General features: G+C 34.7%; 2 protein-coding genes across 5 annotated transcripts in view; one reads left to right on the top strand and one right to left on the bottom strand.

Moving 5' to 3' along the window:
• Window positions 1–3,351: 3,351 nt before the first annotated feature.
• On the bottom strand, window positions 3,352–9,350 carry LOC131937762 (ribosome biogenesis regulatory protein homolog). Its single transcript, XM_059295400.1, has 10 exons — window positions 9,164–9,350; window positions 6,106–6,178; window positions 5,917–5,955; window positions 5,768–5,806; window positions 5,548–5,649; window positions 5,319–5,397; window positions 5,013–5,120; window positions 4,660–4,814; window positions 4,403–4,539; window positions 3,352–3,531 (listed from the first exon to the last, which is right to left on the bottom strand). Exons 1-10 carry the CDS (start codon window positions 9,319–9,321, stop codon window positions 3,399–3,401), a joined length of 1,023 nt encoding a protein of 340 aa, XP_059151383.1. The 5' UTR covers window positions 9,322–9,350; the 3' UTR covers window positions 3,352–3,398.
• Window positions 9,351–11,692: 2,342 nt separating this feature from the next.
• LOC131937757 (rho GTPase-activating protein 44) overlaps window positions 11,693–21,715 on the top strand; it is a 34,327-nt gene continuing 24,304 nt past the window's right edge. For all 4 annotated transcript variants that reach the window (XM_059295387.1, XM_059295388.1, XM_059295386.1 and 1 more), the window contains exon 1: window positions 11,693–11,917. In XM_059295387.1, the coding sequence (XP_059151370.1) occupies window positions 11,847–11,917 (71 nt within the window). In that variant the 5' untranslated portion in view covers window positions 11,693–11,846. The remainder of the gene's footprint in view (window positions 11,918–21,715) is intronic.

Raw genomic sequence — 21,715 nt, 5'->3', positions numbered from 1 at the left:
TACAGAGATCTTCAACCATCATAATGCTGAACACACAAAAAAATAATTTGAAAAGGTTTATGGTTTTAGTTAGTAAATATCTTTAATATAGAAATGTTCATAAAATACCTTTAATAATAGTCAAGCATAAAGAATCTGTAGATCAATCAAAACAGTCCCCTATATTTTGAGCTGAACTTATTAAAAAGCAGATCTCTGATATAATTTCAAACAAGTTACTAATGTGCTTGGTGTTTTGCAATGTACAGATTCAAACAATTAATTAAACTAAGCTAGTAATGCTTATAGTGCATGAAAACTGCATTATTGTTAAACTGAAGAAAAAAAAATCCAGCTCTTGAATGTTTAGCTAGGCAATTTAGATACTATTTAATTTGAATACATACTAAGTGTATTGTGTTGTAACTGTTTATGATAGTCAACTAAGATGGAAAATACTTTTGCAAACTTTGTTTTAGAATAATATATATTTTCCTGTCCGGTTTTTTTTCCACTAAAAGGGATAGATTCACCAATAACATAAAAAAAAAGTAAAGTTTCCCTTTCAAACCTGACGGTCTATGGGGCAAGTGAAGTAGAGTTCACTTGTTTCTGTGACCTCGGCATATGAAGAGATAGTGTGGTCAGCACTATGCCCAGCCGCCTTTACTTTCCCTAACAGGAGTTAGGTACCCATCAGAGTTGGGTGGACTCAGGGAAGGTCTACTGACTTGAACCCGGATTCGAACTCGAGACTAACGGGTTAGCAGTCCAGCTCTCTACCGCTAGACCACTCCATCCCACCAATAACATAGTAATCCAATTAAGTTGAATATTCACAATTTTTTTTACATTGTTCTCCTGTTAACTTCCTTTTAATAAGAATATAAAGTATTTGGGCCAATGAACAATGTATTTCTGTTAAAAGAGTTCTATTTCCATGTATAATCAATCTGCCATATTTAAACTATTTGCAATAATTATAAATTGTAATCAAATTTTTTGAATGAAAATTAAACTATAACCAAATCTATACACAAACCATAGTAGTTTTATATGAAAATAACTTTATATTATTTTATTTATGTATACATTTAATGATTTTCTATTGTTAATTTGCCTTGATAAGTATTATTGTTTAATTTTAATTTTTTTCACAAATATTGTTTATTTGGTTGAGGTTGTTTTTTAACTTATGCACTGGGCTTTAATATTTCTTTGCATTTCACTTCTAACACACCAATTTTTTTGTTTACCAATATGTAATCAATGATTATCCAGTTTCTGCGGATTGTGTTATTTAAATTAGGTTCAAACCAGACTTTCTTGAGACAAGTTTAAAATTCGTCTAATGTCAAATAAGCTGTTGATTTAATTAGCACCCATAATAAATTATAAAAAATGTCATATTATGTCTGCATTGTATGACATTGAAATATTGTATGCAGAGTGCTGTCCTTGTTGATAACTAAGTAAACATTGTCTGTGTAAGTTGCGTAATTTGCCACATAAAGCTTCTGTAGCCAGTTGTGAATCTGGTTCACACTCAGGAATTGGAACCACACATACCGGTTACAAAATTTTTTTATTCTTGTTGTCAGATTCAAATTGCCAAAGAATAACTCAATAGCTCAGGATTTTTATTCTACTTATATATATAAACATGTCATTATATATTTTTTAAGTTCAAAATTGCTTCATTAAAAAAGCTTAATTTAAAAGAAAACAAACTCAGGAGGTGCCTCACATATTTTTAATGTTCCAGGCTTTTAAAACATCCATAGCAAAGTTGGCTCAATGTGTGAAAGCACGCCTGTCATGTCATCATGCTCATTTAATTGTGTATGTTCACTTAAAGACATGTTTATAAATTATCTTGATTTTGTTTATTACACACATGCTAGAACTTGTTTTGTTGATGTATCTTAGTCAACTTTATAGTTGACTAGGCCATATAAAATATACTTGATTAACAAAGTGCAAATCATTTTTCTGTGGTCTTATACTGGGATGTTTTATTTTTTTCATATTACAGTTTATGGCAGCTGTCAATGTAACATTTTTCTTGCAGTTTTGTTCCAACTAAAAATAGCGCTAAAATGGCCTCCATAGCAGCTACAAAATGTAAAGCACTGCTGTTTTTTTTTTTATGGCTTCTAACTTTGTTGACGATGTTTTATTTCAAGTTCATCATGTTTGCTCTTTATTTATTTTCTTAATGGCATTCATAATGTGTGGTTATACCACTCTTAGGATGTACCCTTATCCCACCCAAACATTAACAATGGGGACAAGTATTGTTCATAGTCAATAAATGGTTTGTTAAGTTTCAATTATTTTTTTTAAACTTTATGTTTTAAGTTCATAAATGAACTATAACCTTGGAAGATATGTCTATGAGAAGTCTTATAGAAAAATATTAATCTGAAATCACTTAATAGTATTATTATTCTTATAAAATAAGCAGATGATGTTTAACAAGAATCTGCAATTAAACAGACTATGCCATTGCTTTTGAATTTAAGCTTAAAAATATGTTTCTGACTAACATATTTAAAGGTGCTTTTTATTTATTATTTTGGGTAGTTAGAGCAATTCATTACCAGACATGCTGTTAAACTATAAGTTGGTTGCTCATCATAATTGTCAAAGAGAACTTAATAATTCCATAGTTTTTGACAATTACATGAAAATGAAACATGAAGTGCAATATCCACAACTGGTAAAACAGCACAAAACTTTTACATTTCAATAAAATAACAGATCAAATTCTCTCCATCAAGGTAGAAAACCAATTTTTCTCAGTACTTTTTTGTTAAAGTAGGTAAACTACATTTTATGTTTTAAACAAGAGCTAAATAACTTAAATCAGCTGTAATAATTTTTTGCTTTTGTGTACAATTAAACATAAATTAATCATTTTAATTTTTTTCCTATAAATATCCCCTTCTTACCTTTTTTTATGGCCCATACTTAAATATAAGAACAAATTGTTTATGATTTTAATCAGTAATAAAAAAAATATGTGGCAAAATAGCAGTGCATCAGTACTCAGGAATTTGAAAACGAGCCTTGCCATACGGAGTCACTGATCCAGAAGCTCTACATCATTTTAGATAGACATTTATTTTAAGGTTTTGATATAATCTTCTAAAAGTGTAACACTTATGTTCGTGCTGTGAATTTTTTAAATTTAAAACATAGGTAACAAATAGGTTTTGTCAACACCATAGTCTTACATTTAAACGCCAAGGAAAAATGTTTCCTTTTCACTGAATACAGTGAATCAGTTTTTTCTTGAAGTGAATTAATTTGTTTACCAGTGTCAATGAATTACACTCCCTAATTAATAATGAATGAAAAAGAATGTACTTCGCTACCAATCCTTTATTACAAATTTTATCCACTATATACAAAAATCAAATATTTCTTTTTCCTCTGGTTTTCTTGTTACCTCCCCCTTTCCTGACTTTCCCTCCCTTTTTGCCTAATCCAAGCATGGCTTTTCTCCCTCTGACTTTCTTGGGAGTTTTATTACTTTTCCTTTGGGATCTGAAATATAAAGCATGATGTGTATTAAGTTCAATTCCTTAATAATGTTGACTCGGTGACTTGATGTTATGATGTGGTACAAAAAATGTTGACAATTTATCATAAGGTAATGATTAGTGTACGTGGGATCAAGGAAGTTATTACCGAATACCAGCACCAACTTTTTTTTTAAAATTGTAAGTAAATATAGTAAGTAAATAAAATATATTGAGCACAATAAGGGAAACTTTAATGTTAACAGTTGTTCTCAGGTGCTGCTTTGTTGTGTTGTTTGAACTTTTTAATGAGAACTAAATAAAACAGATTTACTGCTTTGAAATGTCATCCTTGTTTCTTTTTATAATGAAGCGTTGAAAATAAAATATGTAAAAAAAAAATCTGTGACAACCCATGGTTAAAGTATGGAGTGCTAAATGAGATTTTAGGACCTGACATCTATTCTCAAAAGGAAAGTGTTTTAGTGACATCACAATGGTAGATTGTGACTACAAATACTACAATTCAGCTATGAATTCCCTAGGTGCACTTTTAATTCTTGAATGGGCAATCTTTTTTAGTATAAATGGGATACAATTTATTACCTTCATTTAATTTACTTTGATTTATTAAAGTAAACATCAAAGCTTATTTTTAAGTACATAATAATAGAATAGCAACCATAGAAACGACAGAATATGACAATCTAACGACTAAATTAATATTCTATGCAGTATTATGCTTTCCAAAGTAAATGCATCCTAAAAACTAAATTTTAAAAGATCAATCAATTTATATATATAGTTTTTTTTAAATATTCCATTAAGTTTCCATGAACTACTTTTACCTAAGGAATAAATGCTCAACAATAAGTTTAATATAGCTACATAGTTACCTTTGTTCATCCTCTTCTCTTAGAGCTCTGTTCGCTGCCTTTGTGACATCAATTTTAGGAATTTTCTTTGCATGAACATCTAGGATTTGCAGCTGTTTCTGTTTTTCTTGAGAAAGATTTCCTATAGTTGGCTCAAACTGAAAATAACAGCAAAATTATCAGAACAAAACAGTTTTAAAAACGTTAGTTTAAAAAAAAAACTGATTCAGTTTTTCTTTAATATTTACACACATGTAGTTTATACTATAAATAACTACCTTTCTTTTTTTCCCAGTATATTTGGAAGGTTTTTCTTTAGCTAGTTTTTCTGTAAATTTGCCTATAGATGCTGTTGATTTGTGTGCTATTGCAAGGGCTTTAGACAGGTAGTCTTTACTTGGCTGCTCTGTTGGTGTTAAACCCACACCGGGAACTATAAAATGATGACAGTAAATATGTACTCATCAAACTGCAAACACAGTGAACTATAAGATGGTATTGATAAACATTCAAATATTAATTTGTAGATGTACAATGGGAACTAAAAATAATAGAGATAAACATAATTAATTTATTGAGTGTAACAGATTTGTTATATGACAATAAATTAGCAATGATTCAAATAGTTCACCTTTCTTTTTCTGAGTTCTGGCTATGTTTCTTAACCTCTGTAACTCATTCTTGGCCACTCTTTCTTGTTTAGCTGTCTTTCTTTTAGCATACTGGTCCTCCATGGGATCTAAATATTGTACAACAAATCAATACCTTAATAATTCTATATGCAGAAAAACATTTCACTTTAATAATATGCAGTAATCATGGCAAAATTATTGCATGGGAACTAGTCTTAATTTAGTACTGAACATTTATGAGTCCAACTGTAGAAGGCGGATAAATGTTAAAAAAGTGAAATTAATAATTCTAAAAAATTACTGACCTGCATTGGCTGGAACTTCAATAAGCCAATCTTTAGTTGAATCATTAGCCCTATTGTAACCCCAGCGTGGCTTATAGTCCTAGAGCACAATGATGTTAATACATTTAGTTTATTTAATTAAGTTAATACGGTAAACAAAAATATTAATTTAAAAATTCAGAGGAAAAGAAAATCTCATGAAAAAAAAGCATTCAGGAAGTAAAGGAAGTGCAGAGAGAATAACACTCACTTGTGTAACTTCATCCCAGACTTTTCTTGACTTCTTTTTGTTTAATATACCTTTAGCCTTTGCATACTCTTGCCATTTTGTTAAAGGTTTTTTCTTTGGAACCTGCAAGAAACAATCAGCATTTCTTATTAAAGTAAACCCTGTTGTATTTTAAATATGAGTAATATAATTTTACTCTATCTAGTATGAAAACAGAAAACTGAGAGTGCAACCAACTTACTGGTTTTTCTCGAGGCAGCCATGTCTTGGGTTCAGGCAGCTGAAATAAAATGATAAAAAATAAATTGTAACAGTGAATTATGAAAACAATATTGTTAAATTAATTGTATCAAATGCATGAGTTTTTATAAAAGTGAAACAGCAACATACAGTTATTAGGTAGCTTCCTTCCACACGTTCAACGGGCAACTGGAATGACATTAATATTGAGAATATTTTAAAAACATACTAAACAATAATACAATATTATAAGTTAATAAATGAATTAAAAATAAACTGCTGCGTAATATGAAGGTATAAAGGCCTACAAGTAAAAATGCAATAGGTATGCATGACTACCTGCCAAAGTGAATTAAAAAGGACTTGTGTAGCATCTCTGGCACAAGACTTGAGAGTTTCTTCTTGATTTTTTCTGCAAAAAATAAAATACAAATAAATTAAAATTAAGATATAGGGTAATCATAAAAATCATTAATTTTTTTAAAACAATAATAAGGACATAAACATTGTGTAATTGTTGATTGGGTTAAACAACAGGTACCCAAACTGTAAGAGTAGCCATACCCATGCATTTTAATACAGATCCAAAAAAAACTATACTTAAACTGTCTTAAACACCCAACTTAACATCTTCTTGTGATTGAGAGTTACCAACAGTAAAGATATCTGTTTACCATAAATCTGTACAACACTCAATCACATAATTCTCCCAGATTTTTTAAACTAGTACTAGATCTAGTAATAATAAATAGTATTACTAATAATATTAGGCATTAGTTAGGGGCCTACTGTATTTACCCTTTTAAAATGATTTTAGATAGGCCTACTGATGTCCAATAATTAGAATCTTCCATAAATTAGGTTTGTTGGGTTGTTAGTAGTATTGTAATCTCGACTAATTTTATGGTTAATTACTAAAATTAGGGTTAGGCATATGGTAGGATTAGGGTTGGGGCTAGGAACAGGGTTAGCATTGAATTGACATTAGCAAGCAATATGACATGTGTATTTCATATTTAATTTATTAGTTAACTACCAGTTGAGTAACCTACACCCCCTATTTAAAGATTCTGTTATTGGACACTGGTATAAAAATCCCCCCCCCCCCCACACCAATTTTAATATTAGTCACTACTTACTAGATCTAGATCTTTCTAAATATATTCTAGACTTAGATTAGATCAGACTCTCGGACAGAGTAGATCTAGAAATCTAGATTAGATCATTTTATAGTCTAGGCCTACTAAAATTAGAAATAGAATAGCCATGCCATAGGCCATAGGCCTACTAACTACAGGTAGGGACTTTGAGAAAATTTTCAAAATGATTTACCTAGGTTAAAAAGCATATCATCTTAAAGAGCTACATCAGATTAAGACAAAAAAGTTTACTTTTTCAAAATTGGACATTCCGTTTTAAAGTTATGATTTTTTTACTGAATTAAAAGTTACTATAACTATAGGATTTGGTGGTAAATTTTGTGGGCAAATTTTGTGTGTTCTTCATATAAACCAATGCCAAATCTCTATTACATGGAAATTTGTATTCAAATGTTCAGAGTTTCAAGATTAATATGTTATGAGGCAATTAAACTTAACATGTTTGTAAAAATATGAAAGGGATGACAAAATGTGTGCCTTGAGGTGATGCAACCTGTAGTACAGGACTGGTGTGTTGTAGAGATAGTTGTAGTAACAATACAACTCAATATCCATGTAATAATTGGAGCGGAGGGTAGAATCTAAATCTAGATAAAGTAGAAGTCTAAGAAGTAGGTAGAGGGAGGACTGGTATCGTCATATTAGATAAAAATAAATTATTAATTAGGATCTAGAATCTATTAGTTCTATTAGAATTTCGCGGTGACCACACCTGGCTGTGGCTGGGGTGTGGGGAAATTGCGAGACGCGAAAAGCGAAATGGCGAGGCGGGAAAATGCGAGAAGGTAATGCGAGACATACCTGCGGAATTAAGGGCAAATAGCGAGACACTTTTTGCGAAAAAAAGTTTTTTTCTTTTTTTTCCATCTTAATTTATTTAAATTATTTTTTTTTGTTTTAAAATAAACAAGCATTTAGCCATACCCTTTAACATGAGTGTTGTATGTTGTTATTTTTTATCTAGATACTAAGAAGATAGATAGATCTATATCTAGATCTATCTATTTAAAAATCCTAACATCGTTGCTGTGCTACTGTCATCGCCCGCTCTTGTTAGCAAGAGGAAAATCCCGTCTCAGTCAGCATTAATTTAAAAATCTAGCCCGCTCATGTTTATACAAACGTGAGCTGTGTCATTGTGAATTGGTATAATCTTGTCAGCAGGAGAGATATTTTGCAACATCTATTTATGGATTTTTGTACTTGCAAAAAGTCATTTATGGAAGACCCCAAAATAACACCACCACCAAAACCAAAAAATTCAGATAAGTTCAACTTGGTTTTAAAAATATTTGAAGTAGGCCCATAGTTTACGATATAGCACGAGCAACTGATAATATCGGTGACGTCACTTTATTTTTTCCCCAAACAGTAAGTAAGAGAAAAAAAACTGGGGGCATTAAGAGTTCATAAAAGCTTAGGAATAAGCAACACATAAGGGAGGGTTAATCTAGTCCTCGCCTTCACATAGGGCAGTAACTGCATACTTAATTTGATGTTATTTTTTCTGACTTATTTATGGAAATAATAAATAATAAATTTTTATATATATTTACAATTAATTAATAAATAATAATATAACATTTATGGGAAAATTTGGAAAAGTCACAACCGTGATATAAAATCTAATATAAATTAGTGTATCCAAATGATGTAGGCATTTCCTTGTGCTTAGATTTATATGGTAAAAAAAAGCTAGAAAAAAATCGTAGGCGGCGGCTATAATACAAAATTTCTATGCAACAATAGAAAATATGTTTGCGGCGGCAGCGGATCCGGGCACGGCGATCTTCAAAGACGGTAAATCAGGCGGCCTCGGCGTTCCACACAAAAGACAGAAGTGGATCTATCGTCGGCGGTATTTCCGTCGGTTTCGAACAAGGTGGTATTCTAAGTCGACACAAAAGATGGGGGGAGTTGACAAATCATCAGTATGTCTAGCGACGGAAAAATCGGAAGTTTTAACAATGTAAACGAAACATCTTTGAAGTCTGGACCAAATACCACTGAATATCGGGTGCGGTAAATTTTTCGCAGAAATCTTCGCATTTCAACACTACCCAGCGTAAGTATCGGGTTGTGGTAAAATGCGAGACAAAAAAGTCACGTGACCGACCGTTTTCGCGCCCTTCTCGCATTTTCCCGCCTCGCCATTTCGCTTTTCGCGTCTCGCAATTTCCCCACACCCCTGTGGCTGGGCACACCACGACACGACTGAGACAAAAATATCTATTTACCTGAATTCTTTTAAATCAATTTTATTATCGTTTACTGCTAATAAAAGCCCTTCGTCCAAATCTATAATTTCACTGTTTTCAACGACAATAGATTTAAATTTATCTTCTTCATTTTTGGAAGAAAGAATATTGTCCACAACAGTTTGTTTATCAGCCATGCTGGAAAATAGAAGAAAACGAAAGCGGAAGTAGGATGTTTCTTTATTGAAAAATCAACACACACGAAAACAGAAGTAGATTCGTTTTTATAATCTTTTATGAATAGATATATTGTTATTATTTTGTTTAATATTTTAAACGGTTTTAGGTTTTGAAGCTCACCCGTTGATAGTAAAGCAAATCAACTTTTTATAGTGTTGATATCATAAATAGGTAATAGATCTAAGTAGCTAAAATCACCTTTTAGAGTAAGTTTATTCTAATTATAGACCTAGAGACGTTAAAAGTCGATGGGCGGCGCCCGGCTGGATGCGATTGGGCGCCGTGGACTCTCCGTTATCACTAAATTCGTATTAAAGATTGCGATACACTATGGATAATATGGGTTGCTGTTATCGTTCACAAGATTGATCAGCTCGTTCTCAGCCAGGTTGCGATTTGGCGTCCCGGGCTCTACCATGAGTACTATGAGTACAGTTTTTTTAAAGAGCACCCTATAAGAATGACACGGTGGCCCTAGATGAGTAAACCAAACCAGGGGGCGTACCCGCTGCCCTGAGGTAGTGTAGCCTGTTGCTTCCGAGAGCGTCCTGCGACGCCTCTGACACCTGAACAGTCATGATGTGTGTTAAAACTCAATATTACAGAGGGTGATTAACGTATAATCAAGGCTTTCATAAAGTACGTCTTGTGGCGTCTGGGCGGTAGTGTGCACAAACCCGCGCCCTAAAAACTATGATCCAATAAATAGCGCCTGTTTTGTTTGCATTATATGACTCAGTTTTATAAAACAAGATCACACGTTTAAAAATAAACTATTGGTAACGCATTGATGAAACCCTTTTTAAAAATATGGCGTCAGCTCAATTTCTTCTAGGGCCGCAGGAACGCGCGGGATGGGTAATTTAATGGTAATAAATATTTAAATATGCCAGAGTGGGGGAGGGGGGGGGAGGTCCGCATAGAACATCCAAATGATTGCAAATGTGCTTAGGATTTTGTTTTCGATAAATGGTTCACAACATATATATTTATGACAATTTAATAATATTATTAATCCAGTTATTAATCTAGGTGGTCGTCCATAAATGACGTAAAACTCATAGGGGGAGGGGGGTCCGTAATTTTGTGACGGTGTGTGATGAGCGGGAAGGGTCAGACGGTGACGTCACACTTTTGCATTATAAAAAGCAATGTTATAAAACGAATTTTAGCCGTTATTTCGCGTTTTAGAAAATTGTTTTAATAAATTGTAATAGAAATTGATCAAAATACTGTAGGTCGAGAGAGTTCAGACGAGATTTTGGAAAAATATCGATGTTTTAAGAATAATTCAGCTGCAAATTGGGGGGGGGGGGGTTGTAGGTTGAGGTGTGACCTCATTTTAGGGAAGGGGGTCTGGTTTTGTGACGATATGTGACGGAGGGGAGGGAGGTAAAAATCGTTTTAAAAAGCGTGACATCATTTATGGATGACCCCTAAGTGCCACTGCACCCCGCCCCTTACACATGTTTTTTTCCTTTCTCGAAAGCTGGAATATGTATCTATGATTAACTGTGTAATAGAGATGAATTTAGCTGAAAAGTGCATTAATTTTTTTTCTCAGTCACACTTTCACAGTGGTATAATTAAAAAAGATTAATTTCACTAGTTATTAAAACTATCCCACTGAACTTTTTTCCTGTAAATTTGAAATCTCTCTGTTTCAGCTGGTGTCACGTTCTTCTTCGAGAAGGCGTCAAAGGATCCACTGGTCCGCAACCATCAACAAAGCAAACCAATTGGAAAGAACAGGGCAATAAGGCCTATCTTTGGTTGCGGCCGTAGCCCAACAAATGTGATGGGCAGTAAAATTTCGATTGAAACTTCTTAACTTTTTGTTTATTGTACGTGTTCTTTTCTTTGCCCATATTAATTTGAACATACTTTTTATTTGGAATAAATAAATAAATAAATATGTGTGTGTGTTTAAACATTGTACATCTCTGTTAAACTTTTCACACCTCTAGTGGGACTAATTAGCACATTCCCAGTTTGGAGGCCGTTGATTTAGATCTAAAATATCAAGCTACTAGATCTATCATGTTTTTGAATATGTATGTTAATATGACGTCAGTTTATGAACTAAAGATAGTAAAAACGTAGTTACATGTTTCGATGGTTTCAATGAATGAATTGAAATATCCCCTTACTTAAACTAGTTATTTTCTTGACTTTCACTTCGTTCTTTGTAATAAGCACCTACTATAAAATTCTCTCATGTACAATCATTTAAAATTTACTTTATTCAGTTTAAGTTTCATATATGCTTTTAGAAAGATAGCGTCCATTGGTGACTGTTAGAGCAACCTTTATTTACTACCACTTCCTGGTATTGACTGTAAGGGAAAGTGTCGCGATGATTCACTTTCAGCTATGGAATAGTTTTGTTAGATCTATCATGGTTTTCCATTCGCAAGTGTGTTATCGTTAGTTAGAACAATGTTGCGATGAATTACGTGTAAACCTGATTGAAACATTCAAGATGTTTAAAAGAGAAAACCTACGCAAGAATTTTCTGCGCGTAAAGCAGAACATCGACCAAAATCTTGGAAGGTGGGGGTCATTTTTTTTTTATTTTGTTAAAATGAAATAGACCTAGAGTCTAGATCTAGGTCTAATATTGACATCTTCTAGAGTCTAGATAAAGATCTAGATCTAGCTCTCTGCTTTTTAAAATAGAGTACACATCTGTATCTAGCCATAACATAATAAACTTAGTTTAGTAGAGCCCAATATTGGGCCAATATAATATATTTTTAAAAGTGTGAATAGAGATGCAATTGCTTAGGTCTAGTTCTAAGATCTAGATTCTAGGTCTTACTCTTAGGCCTACTTTAGGAAATTAGAAGTAAAATGTGAATCATATCAGTCAGATGTGTTACTTCTGGTTTACTCAGCTGACTTGTAGAGTTAGATTCTAGACTACTTCAAAATCAAATCTTGGTGGTTGATAACGTAAAGTTTCCCTGTCAAACCTGACCAATAATAGGGCAAGTGAAGTAGAGTTCACTTGTTTCTGTGACCTCGGCATATGAAGAGATAGTGTAGTCAGCACTATGCCCAGCCGCCTTTACTTTCCCTAACGTGAGTTATGTACCCATCAGAGTTGGCGTTGGGTGGACTCAGGGACGGTCTATTAACTTGTACCCGGATTCGAACTCGAGACTTACGGGTTAGCAGTCCAGCTCTCTACCTCTAAATCACTCTGTCCCAGAGGTTGATAACGTTATTTGCCAATTATTTTAACTTTATTAACTTCAAATAACTTGCTATTTACCTTGTGCTTTTGATTTCCTAATGCCAGAAACAATAAAGGAAAGATGCATAAGTACTAAGTACTAACTCTACCTAAGCTAAAAAGTCTATAGATTGTGATTCTAGATAGGCTGATTGAATATTGATATATTAAAATTTTAAGTTCAGGCCTAAATAATGGCACTACTAGAGTCCAACTATTTGTTTATTATTAGTCCTAGCCCTAGCCAGGGCCTGTGCAGTAGAGCTCAAAATGAAAATATGCTTTTCACATTTAGATTGGGGACTGAGTTGAAAATTAGTCTAGACTATAGGCCTGTAAATAATAGCATGTTGAATTGAATAGTCTTAGTTAGAAGTGTATTATAGATTTAAAGGGACTGCACTCTTAAAATTTTGAGTCAAAAAACTTTTGCCTGCATTGTAGCTTGCAAGACAGAATGTTCTTGTCACATCACTTCCAGTTTTTTTTTTTTAAATCTTAGTATTGATGGACCTGCATGTTGGAAAATATTACAAGTAGGCCCCATATTACAAATGATTTCAAGCAAAACACCTTGCTCTAATCAGGCCCTATATGTTAGACTTTTCAACACTTATTTATTTACTGCGCAACTTATCTGTTGAAACATTTTCAAAATGACAAACCAACATCTATAGGCCTACCCTTCTGCCTACTTGATAAAATTAATCACCCCTTCAGTACTATCAACGAATATCTAGGTACCATGCACCTGGTGAGTTTCAGACAACAGTCTAGGGATAATCCAGATGCCTAATAAGTTGAGTTGACTGAATAGTAAAAGGCCAGATTCCATTTGTCGTCAATTTTTAGTGTTAATTAAATTGTTTAGTTTTATTATATTTACTTCCGATTGATTTATCTAGTACTTCCTCATAATTTTCACAACTGCTATTCTCTTCACTGGTCTTTGCCTTTTTTGCCATGCTTAAGATGCTTTACTCACTTTCATATTCAAGCCTTTGAAACGAAGTCTGTTAAGGAGGTTTTATTCTTCCTCCCTTTCAGAATGTTGTGGAAATGAGTTTGACAGCTATCTGTTAATAGTTAATAGCTGCGATGTATGATCAGTTTCAATTTTCTTCAGGGGTTTTCTTTTCCATGAACTGTAAAACCTGTGGATCTGGTTTCTCTATCTCTAATTTTGCTAGTAACTCAACAGCAAAAAATTGCTCACTCGACTGATGGTACCTCACAAATCTCAATTGTCTAGGTACCATTTTGGACTTATGATTTTTTCCCTGTTCATTCATTCTACATATTAGGAAATATTGTGTGCATGTAAAATCATAGCTGAATCTAACAGAGGCCCTATAGTCAATAACTAAGCATCACTTTAAGAAGCTTTATTACTTTGTATATTTTCACTTGTTCACTTCAAAGACCACTTCATCAAACAACAACAATAAGTAACCATCAGGATTTGTATTATTATATTTATTATAAACAAAGCAAAAGCCCAATGAAAGTAATTTATGTCATTGGCATTGAAAAGTCAAGTCCTTTGAATGATTACTACATTATTTCCTTAAGTGCTGACTTTAACTTTAAGTTAATGTTTACTATCTTTGTTATTGTTTTATGGAGAGAATTCTGGTGAATCTTGTGTTTAAAAAATGGGGGAAAATACTGACCATTACTTTTACAAATTCCCAACAGAGGACTCTTTAAAAATAAGTGCATTGTTTGTAGTACTGTAAAATCGGATTGATGTAGGAACTATGATAAGATACAGTTAGAATTAGCATTAGAAATGTAAACTAGTTTACAGTTTACTACCAGTAATATAGCACTTTTTAAAAAAAGAATATTAGTGTGGCATTATCACTATCAGATATTGATAAGAGAACATACACTGCATAAACCTCTTTAAAAACTCCATGTTACTGTTTGATGTCAAGGCTATGTTTAATAACTAGTCTGAAATATCAGGAAGTTAGTGGAAATCTTAGCAGATAAAAAAAAAAGCTGCAACTACATCATCATGCGGATATTTGCCATTGTAATGTTTCAACCTAAGGTCTTCTTCAGCAAAACACACTATCCTGTGTTTATCATAAGCACTAAACAAGAAATAAACTGCTTTTAAAGCTTCTTGTAATAAATCACATCTAAGTTCAAGTATGGTTTATTTAAGCTATGTATACACTATGTATACATTAAGTAACAGTTTGATAACTTTACTTGTGGGAGTGCTGAGGTCATGTGTGCAAAGGTGGGGTTTATTGGCTCTTGGTTGTTACTCCCCTTATGTTCCAAAGTCACAGATTTGTTATATAGTTTTTATAACATGAATGTTTTGTATTATTTAAATCATATCTGAAAACAAAAGTTGCCCATATCTACTTCATGTGTTATTTTTAAAAATTACGTTTAGTTGATTTATTATAATTTGTTATTTTTGTTGTAGTTAAACATTTATAAATAATAACAAAGGCACTCAGTTGAGGAAACATAAGGCTTGAAATGCTGTTGGTTCTAAATCTGAAGATTAAAGTAGGCCATTGTTTTCTTGAGTATTCCACTTTTCTTCTCTTAAATTTGTAGTGTAGTCAAAACTCCAAGCACTTTTCAACTGTTCATAGGTTACAGAATTTCTCTCACTTCAAATTTTCCGATTAAGTATTAATTACATTGTCAGCTGGTTTTGAGATTAACTGTGTACGTAGCCATAAAACATCAAAGAATAATGATTGTAGTTAGAATTGTTTGTTTCTTCAAAAATGACAAGATGTGCTATTTTTAATAACAACACAAAGGCTATGTTAATCAAAATTGAAGTTTTCTTATTACAAAGTATATTATGTGGCCCAACATGATATAATTATATAATATGAACTTGTTGTAATAAATTTTGATCTTTTTTCAAGCAACACTTCATATCTTAATTGCTGTGTACGTCCATTTTAAAAGTTGATTTGAACACCAAAAAAAATGTAACGTTCCCAGTGGAGCTCATTAGTTGTTGATGTCTAGTTATAACCATACCAGTGCCCCCTTCTTCTTGAAAATTTTAAGTGAAACCCCCCACCCTCAGGTTTCAAGGCCTCCTCCCCCCTCCACAAAACTGTCTGAATGAACCCCTGGTGCTTTATTAAAATTTATACGTGGAGTTAACGTGAGGCTGATATCCCAGGATTCTAGCACCAGCAGGACAACAGGGCATCACCCCCCCCCCCCCCCCCAACACTGGCTCTCTTGTTCTTGTGTCATTATCCTGCCCTGTCAACATATGACCTGTAGTCACGAGTGGGAGGTCAATATTGACTGTGTGCCCTGGCCAGCGCTAGCCACCAGCCACAGTCTGGAAATAATCATTCCATTCAGGCAAGGTCGGGCAAATCAAATTGCTGCTGTTGGTTTTTTCATTCAGGGAACAAGATAGTAGTAGCGTGTATTGTACTCTTACTACGATAGAACCTAGCAGTTTAAAAAATGAGGGAGGAATATAGTAGTTTAGTGTATTGTACCCTTACTACGATAGATCCTAGCAGTTAAAAAATGAGGGAGGAATATTGTAGTTTAGTGTATTGTACCCTTACTACGATACATCCTAGCAACTAAAAAATGAAGGATGAATATTGTAGTTTAGTGTATTGTACTCTTACTACGATAGAACCTAGCAGTTAAAAAATGAGGGAGGAATATAGTAGTTACGTGTATTGTACCCTTACTACGATAGATCCTAGCAGTTAAAAAATGAGGGAGGAATATAGTAGTTTAGTGTATTATACCCTTACTACGATACATCCTAGCAGTTAAAAAATGAGGGAGGAATATTGTAGTTTAGTGTATTGTTCCCTTACTACGATAGAACCTAGCAGTTAAAAAATGAGGGAGGAATATTGTAGTTTAGTGTATTATACCCTTACTACGATACATCCTAGCAGTTAAAAAATGAGGGAGGAATATTGTAGTTTAGTGTATTGTTCCCTTACTACGATAGAACCTAGCAGTTAAAAAATGAGGGAGGAATATTGTAGTTTAGTGTATTATACCCTTACTACGATACATCCTAGCAGTTAAAAAATGAGGGAGGAATATTGTAGTTTAGTGTATTGTGCCCTTACTACGATAGTAAACAATGGGGGTATAAAATGGAGTAGTAATATAACAGTATAGTGTATTGCACTCATACTACGATAGGTCCTAGCAGTTAAACAAAAATGAGGAAGTAATAGGCCTTTAGTAGTATCGTGTATTGTACTCTTATGATAGATCTTAGGTTGTTTTTTATTTAATAAATAATAAAGGTTTATCCTAGCAGTTGAAAATCCGGGAGTATGACATTACACCCCACCCCCCCTTCCGAAATAACACCCCCCTTCCCGACTACTTAGGGATAGGTTAGGGTTACATGTAGGTTTATAGTTAGGATTATGATTGAAGTTGGGTTAGGGTTAGCTAAAAAAAGTTTGGGATTATGGTCAGCGTCGTGGGGAGGGGGGGGGGGGGTGACCTGAAAATCCACAATATGGGCTCTCTAACGTAATGTTGTGGTCTATTGCTTCATTGTGCTGTGTCAAGTGCTTGTATTGGCTTATAACTTCCTGTAGTAAATAAAAACCATTGAGATACTTTTGTCTAATTTAGAAATGGGATGGTCCAAGTTTGACCTCACGCCAACACGAGAAGGCAGAACAGTACTGGTGTTGTTAGTGTAGTGGTCATTTCACATGAACTAAATTAGACTCGAATGCGTCCTGTCAACAATTTTATAAGTACTGCTTTTTTATCATTTTAAATTGGCATACGGCTAGCAATAAATATCTTTTTTGTATGGAGAAACTGAGACAAAATCGATCAGCTCTGTACTACGTAGGCCTAATGTAATGCAATGTCGTGGACTGCGCATTCTATTATAGCAAATTTTTAAGCAGATGAATAAATACAGCATGAACAGATTGTCTCTCATAGAAATATCTGACAGAGACAAGGGATATGTTTTGTTTATTCACATTTTGCTGTGTTCTTTTATGTCTGTTGGGTTGGATGGATCGAACATTGTATGTCTTGTATAGCTAGAGTCTGTATACAGACAAGTCTGTTTGCCCTATGCTGAGTGGAGAAGCAGTTGAAAGGAGTGTATCTTGCAGATTTTTCTTCGTGTTTTTTCTTCCTCCTTTCAACGTTACTTCACGACTGGTCAACAGTGTATACATTTTAGTCCGTAGTATGGACATATTTTCCCGTCACGAAAGTTGCTCGTTTGTGAATGTGGTGAATTTATGTGAATGTGGCGAATTTATGATGTGTTTGTTTTAGTTGGGAACTTTCAACAGTAACAAAGAGTAGACAACTCGTTATTTAAAAAAAAAATGACAAAATGCGTGTAGCTAAAAACGCTTAATAAATGATAATGATTGGGTTGTCTGCATCACGTCCAGTGGTGGACTTGCTGAGCCCCAGAGGTCAGGGAAATTTTAATTAAGCGGCCCCGACCCCAGATAAAAATTTTCATTGGGATTTTTCGCTCATCAAAGCTTGATGATAATCCTCAGTTTGATGGAAATTCGCACGACAATTAAAAAAAAAAAATTCAAACACTCATAGTAGTAGGCCTAGTAGAGAACCAGTCCTGGGCCCACCGGGATTTTTTTTTAACACGTTTTTCTTAACTCAGCTTCGCGTTTGTTTGTTTGTTGTTAAAATTGACATCGAAAATTAGCCCACTTCTGATTGCTATAGAGATCTGAAATTTGGCATGCAGGCTACTTTCGCCTAACAATTTCAGATGCAATCATAAAAACTAGCAATTAGAGACCGTAATTAGCTTAATTTAATTACGCCCCAAGGACCATAAAATTGAGGACATGATTTCTAAAGATACCGACAAGACTGGAGGCCTATTGACACAGTTACTTCGGCCCCAATCGATGTGAGCGCGCTGGCCGTGATCGTATAGTGGTTAGTACTTCGCGTTGTGGCCGCGACAACCCAGGTTCGAATCCTGGTCGCTCAAGATTTTTAGTCCGTGTATTTATAAACACTTAGTCAAGTCATACTTAATCAAGTCATTAGATAAAGTAGAAAATAAACTATATAAAAAACTTTTTTTAAAAACCACGTTTTTCATGTGTAGCAACGGACTAAAAATGAGAAAATAAAATACTTTAAAAAAACTTTTTAAAAAACCACGTTTTTCTTGTGGACTAAAAAGTAGAAAATAAATTTTTCTTTTGTGCTTCCTCGAGCTGTGCAGATTCTTGTGATGACTGACAAAAAACGTGGGTCGGGCAGATGGGTCGGGAAATTTGATGGTGAACGTACCCACGTTTTTTGTCAGTCATCACAAGAATCTGCACAGCTCGAGGAAGCACAAAAGAAAAATTTATTTTCTACTTTTTAGTCCACAAGAAAAACGTGTTTTTTTAAAAAGTTTTTTTAAAGTATTTTATTTACCTCTGGGTCCACCGGGATTTTTCTCGGTAGACTGGCGGGCCATTTCACCGACGATTACGTCACACCACGTGATGCCAAATGGTAATTGGTCTATTTAATGATAGTGTTCTTGTGGGCCTTCAGGGATGTCTACAACGTGCGCGCAGATTTTTTTTTTTTAATCAAAAGCCACAGCTTTTCTGTCGGGTGGGATGTTAGTAACACGACCCTTTTGTTTGTGTTTTGCCTTGTCGCACACCCTGTAATTTTGTACTAAACATATCATCCTTTATTTACCACATCCCTTGTCATTTTGTACTGAACGTATCCCCTGTCATTTTGTACTAAACATATCCCCCGTCATTTTGTACTAGACGTATCCTCTATTTACCACATTATGTACTAAACATGTCCTCTATTTGCCGCATCCCCTGTCATATTGTTCTGAACGTATCGTCTGTTTACCGTACCACTTAGATTTCGGGTCAACCTAACCGCACGGTCACTGCCCCTGACTGCCGCTAGTGGCGCTGATAACGACACCTCAGTCTCTCACTTATCCGCGTTTGAAAGTGTTAAGTATGGATTGATGATGGTCAATTAATTGCGGGGTCAGGCTATGGAAAGTACGAACATTATGATACATTCACCATACGAGGGTAATCGTTGATACACATTATGCAAATTGCTTCAGCAGACAGGTAGCCAGTGGTCCCAGTACATAGGTAGCCACTCAGTGGGCCCAGTACAAAAGGTAGTCAGATAGTGGGCCCAATACAAAGGTAGCCAGACAGTGGACCCAGTTCATAGGTAGCCATACAGTGGCCCCATTACATAGGTGGCCAGTGGCCCCAGTATATAGGTAGCCAGACAGTAGCCCCAGCACATAGGTAGCCAGTAGCCCCAGTACATAGGTAGCCATACAGTGGCCCTGTACATAGGTAGCCATACAGTGGACCCAGTACAAAAGGTGCCACAGTCTTTGTGTTCCCGTGAATACATTGGTCTTAGGGTATCAGGTTCACCCAGAACTATCGACACAGCTGGGTGTACAGATGGCTGTACTAGCCCGAAGAAGGAAATAATGAGTTTGTGCACAGCGATTGTTTTTAGAGTAATTGACGGAAATCACATGATACATTGAACTTTACCATTGACCTCTGACGTGACAACCCGGCCTTTGGTTCAGTGTGAAGTGCTTACAGTTATGTAATCCTCCTCTTCTGGTTACACCAGTCAAATGTGTAACACATCTGGTGTCAGTTTTTTGATGCATCATATACGTACAACATATAAGGCATGGGTGGAGACGTGCTGTCATGTCACACGATCATCTGACGCGGTCATCTCAACTAACAATAAAAACGTGGAGTTATGATCTTATGTTATCTCGTCTTGCAGGTTGGGCCTCACTGACACGATTTCAAATAAAATACGTAGATCTAAATAAAGAAATGGCGTATCATTGATTGGAGTGGCCCCCCCCCCCCCCCACTCCAATCAATGATACGCCATTTCTTTATTTAGATCTACGTATTTTATTTGAAATATGGCTACCTATATACTGGGGCCACTGGCCACCTATGTACTGATGCCACTGTCTAGCTACCTATATACTGGGGCCACTGGCCACCTATGTACTGAGGCCACTGTCTAGCTACCTATATACTGGGGCCACTTGCTTTGACAATTTTTTAAAATTTAAATATATTAGGAAATGTAATCAAGAAATATGAAACGTTAACCATTAAGAGGAAAGTATGATGATAACGATGCTTTGATGTTACATCTGACAGCTGAGGTACATCTATTTATAGTCCTGTACTAGTATAACGAGTATGTGGGGATGGTCGATGTGTAAGCAGCAACATTAGTTCCATCTCCGGCAGTGTCTAGCCTGAGCCGAGATGGTGGCACGCGCTGGTCATTAATGAAGACAAAATAATTTATCATTTGGCAGAGCTCAGCATTTCCCCGACATTTGAGATCGATAGTTGCGTCTAGCTCGTGTTTCTGTCTTCTCTTCTCACGTCTTTATAATTACTACATCGTAGATAAAGATGCGGTGTCCTGCCATTTGCGCTTCCATTACACAGCAAGGTTGTTTTTTTTTTTTTTTGTGAATTGTGAAACTCCTGACATTTGTAGGAGTGTGTGGGCAGATACGTTATTAGGTCAAAGGTCGCGGCACAGGAAATTGAAAAGACTTTAAAGTTGAGTACAAAGAGAGAGAGAGAGAGAGAAACAAAGCCGACCCTTGGAATACCCATCTACAGCTCACATGAGACTCGTCTTATACTTTAGCTTGTCAACGTCGTCGGTCTGAACCTGTCTTTGTTATTTTTCCAATAGCTGTACGTACTCCGTACTGCCAACATCAAAAATTGTATTGTCGCAAAAAATAAAAAAAATAAGACAAGCTAACTTGCGAAACAAATATGTGATTGGGCAACGGTCTCCGTTTTGTTTATTTAGTTGGTGACCTGTTATGAAAGTAAATATATCGATCGGGCAAGCGTGGCTGTTGTGCTTGTATGTAAACATAAACATGTAACTGTTGATTGGTGGACTTTCCCTTCCTGAATCAAGAGCCAACACGCCTGTTCATGACTAATTTATCATCATTGTTTTGTTCCTGATTATCAGGAAAATCCATTTAATTTACTAAGGCATACTTTTCTTTTTAAACAATT

The sequence above is a fragment of the Physella acuta genome, unplaced genomic scaffold, assembly GCF_028476545.2.
Source record: "Physella acuta isolate Inbredline_101_S28 unplaced genomic scaffold, ASM2847654v3 ptg000221l, whole genome shotgun sequence".
NCBI lineage: Eukaryota > Metazoa > Mollusca > Gastropoda > Physidae > Physella > Physella acuta.
Note: the sequence above shows the minus strand (reverse complement) of the source record. Positions and strands in the feature narration are given on the sequence as shown.

What these genes read in the sequence shown, in the direction of transcription:
- LOC131937762 (XM_059295400.1), bottom strand. Translation starts at nt 9,321, where the DNA reads ATGGCTGATAAACAAACTGTTGTGGACAATATTCTTTCTTCCAAAAAT. An exon ending in ATTGATTTAAAAGAATTCAG is followed by an intron (nt 6,179 to 9,163) that starts GTAAATAGATAT and finishes TATTTTTTGCAG; the next exon opens with AAAAAATCAAGAAGAAACTC. An exon ending in AGAGAAGAGGATGAACAAAG is followed by an intron (nt 3,532 to 4,402) that starts GTAACTATGTAG and finishes TTTATATTTCAG; the next exon opens with ATCCCAAAGGAAAAGTAATA.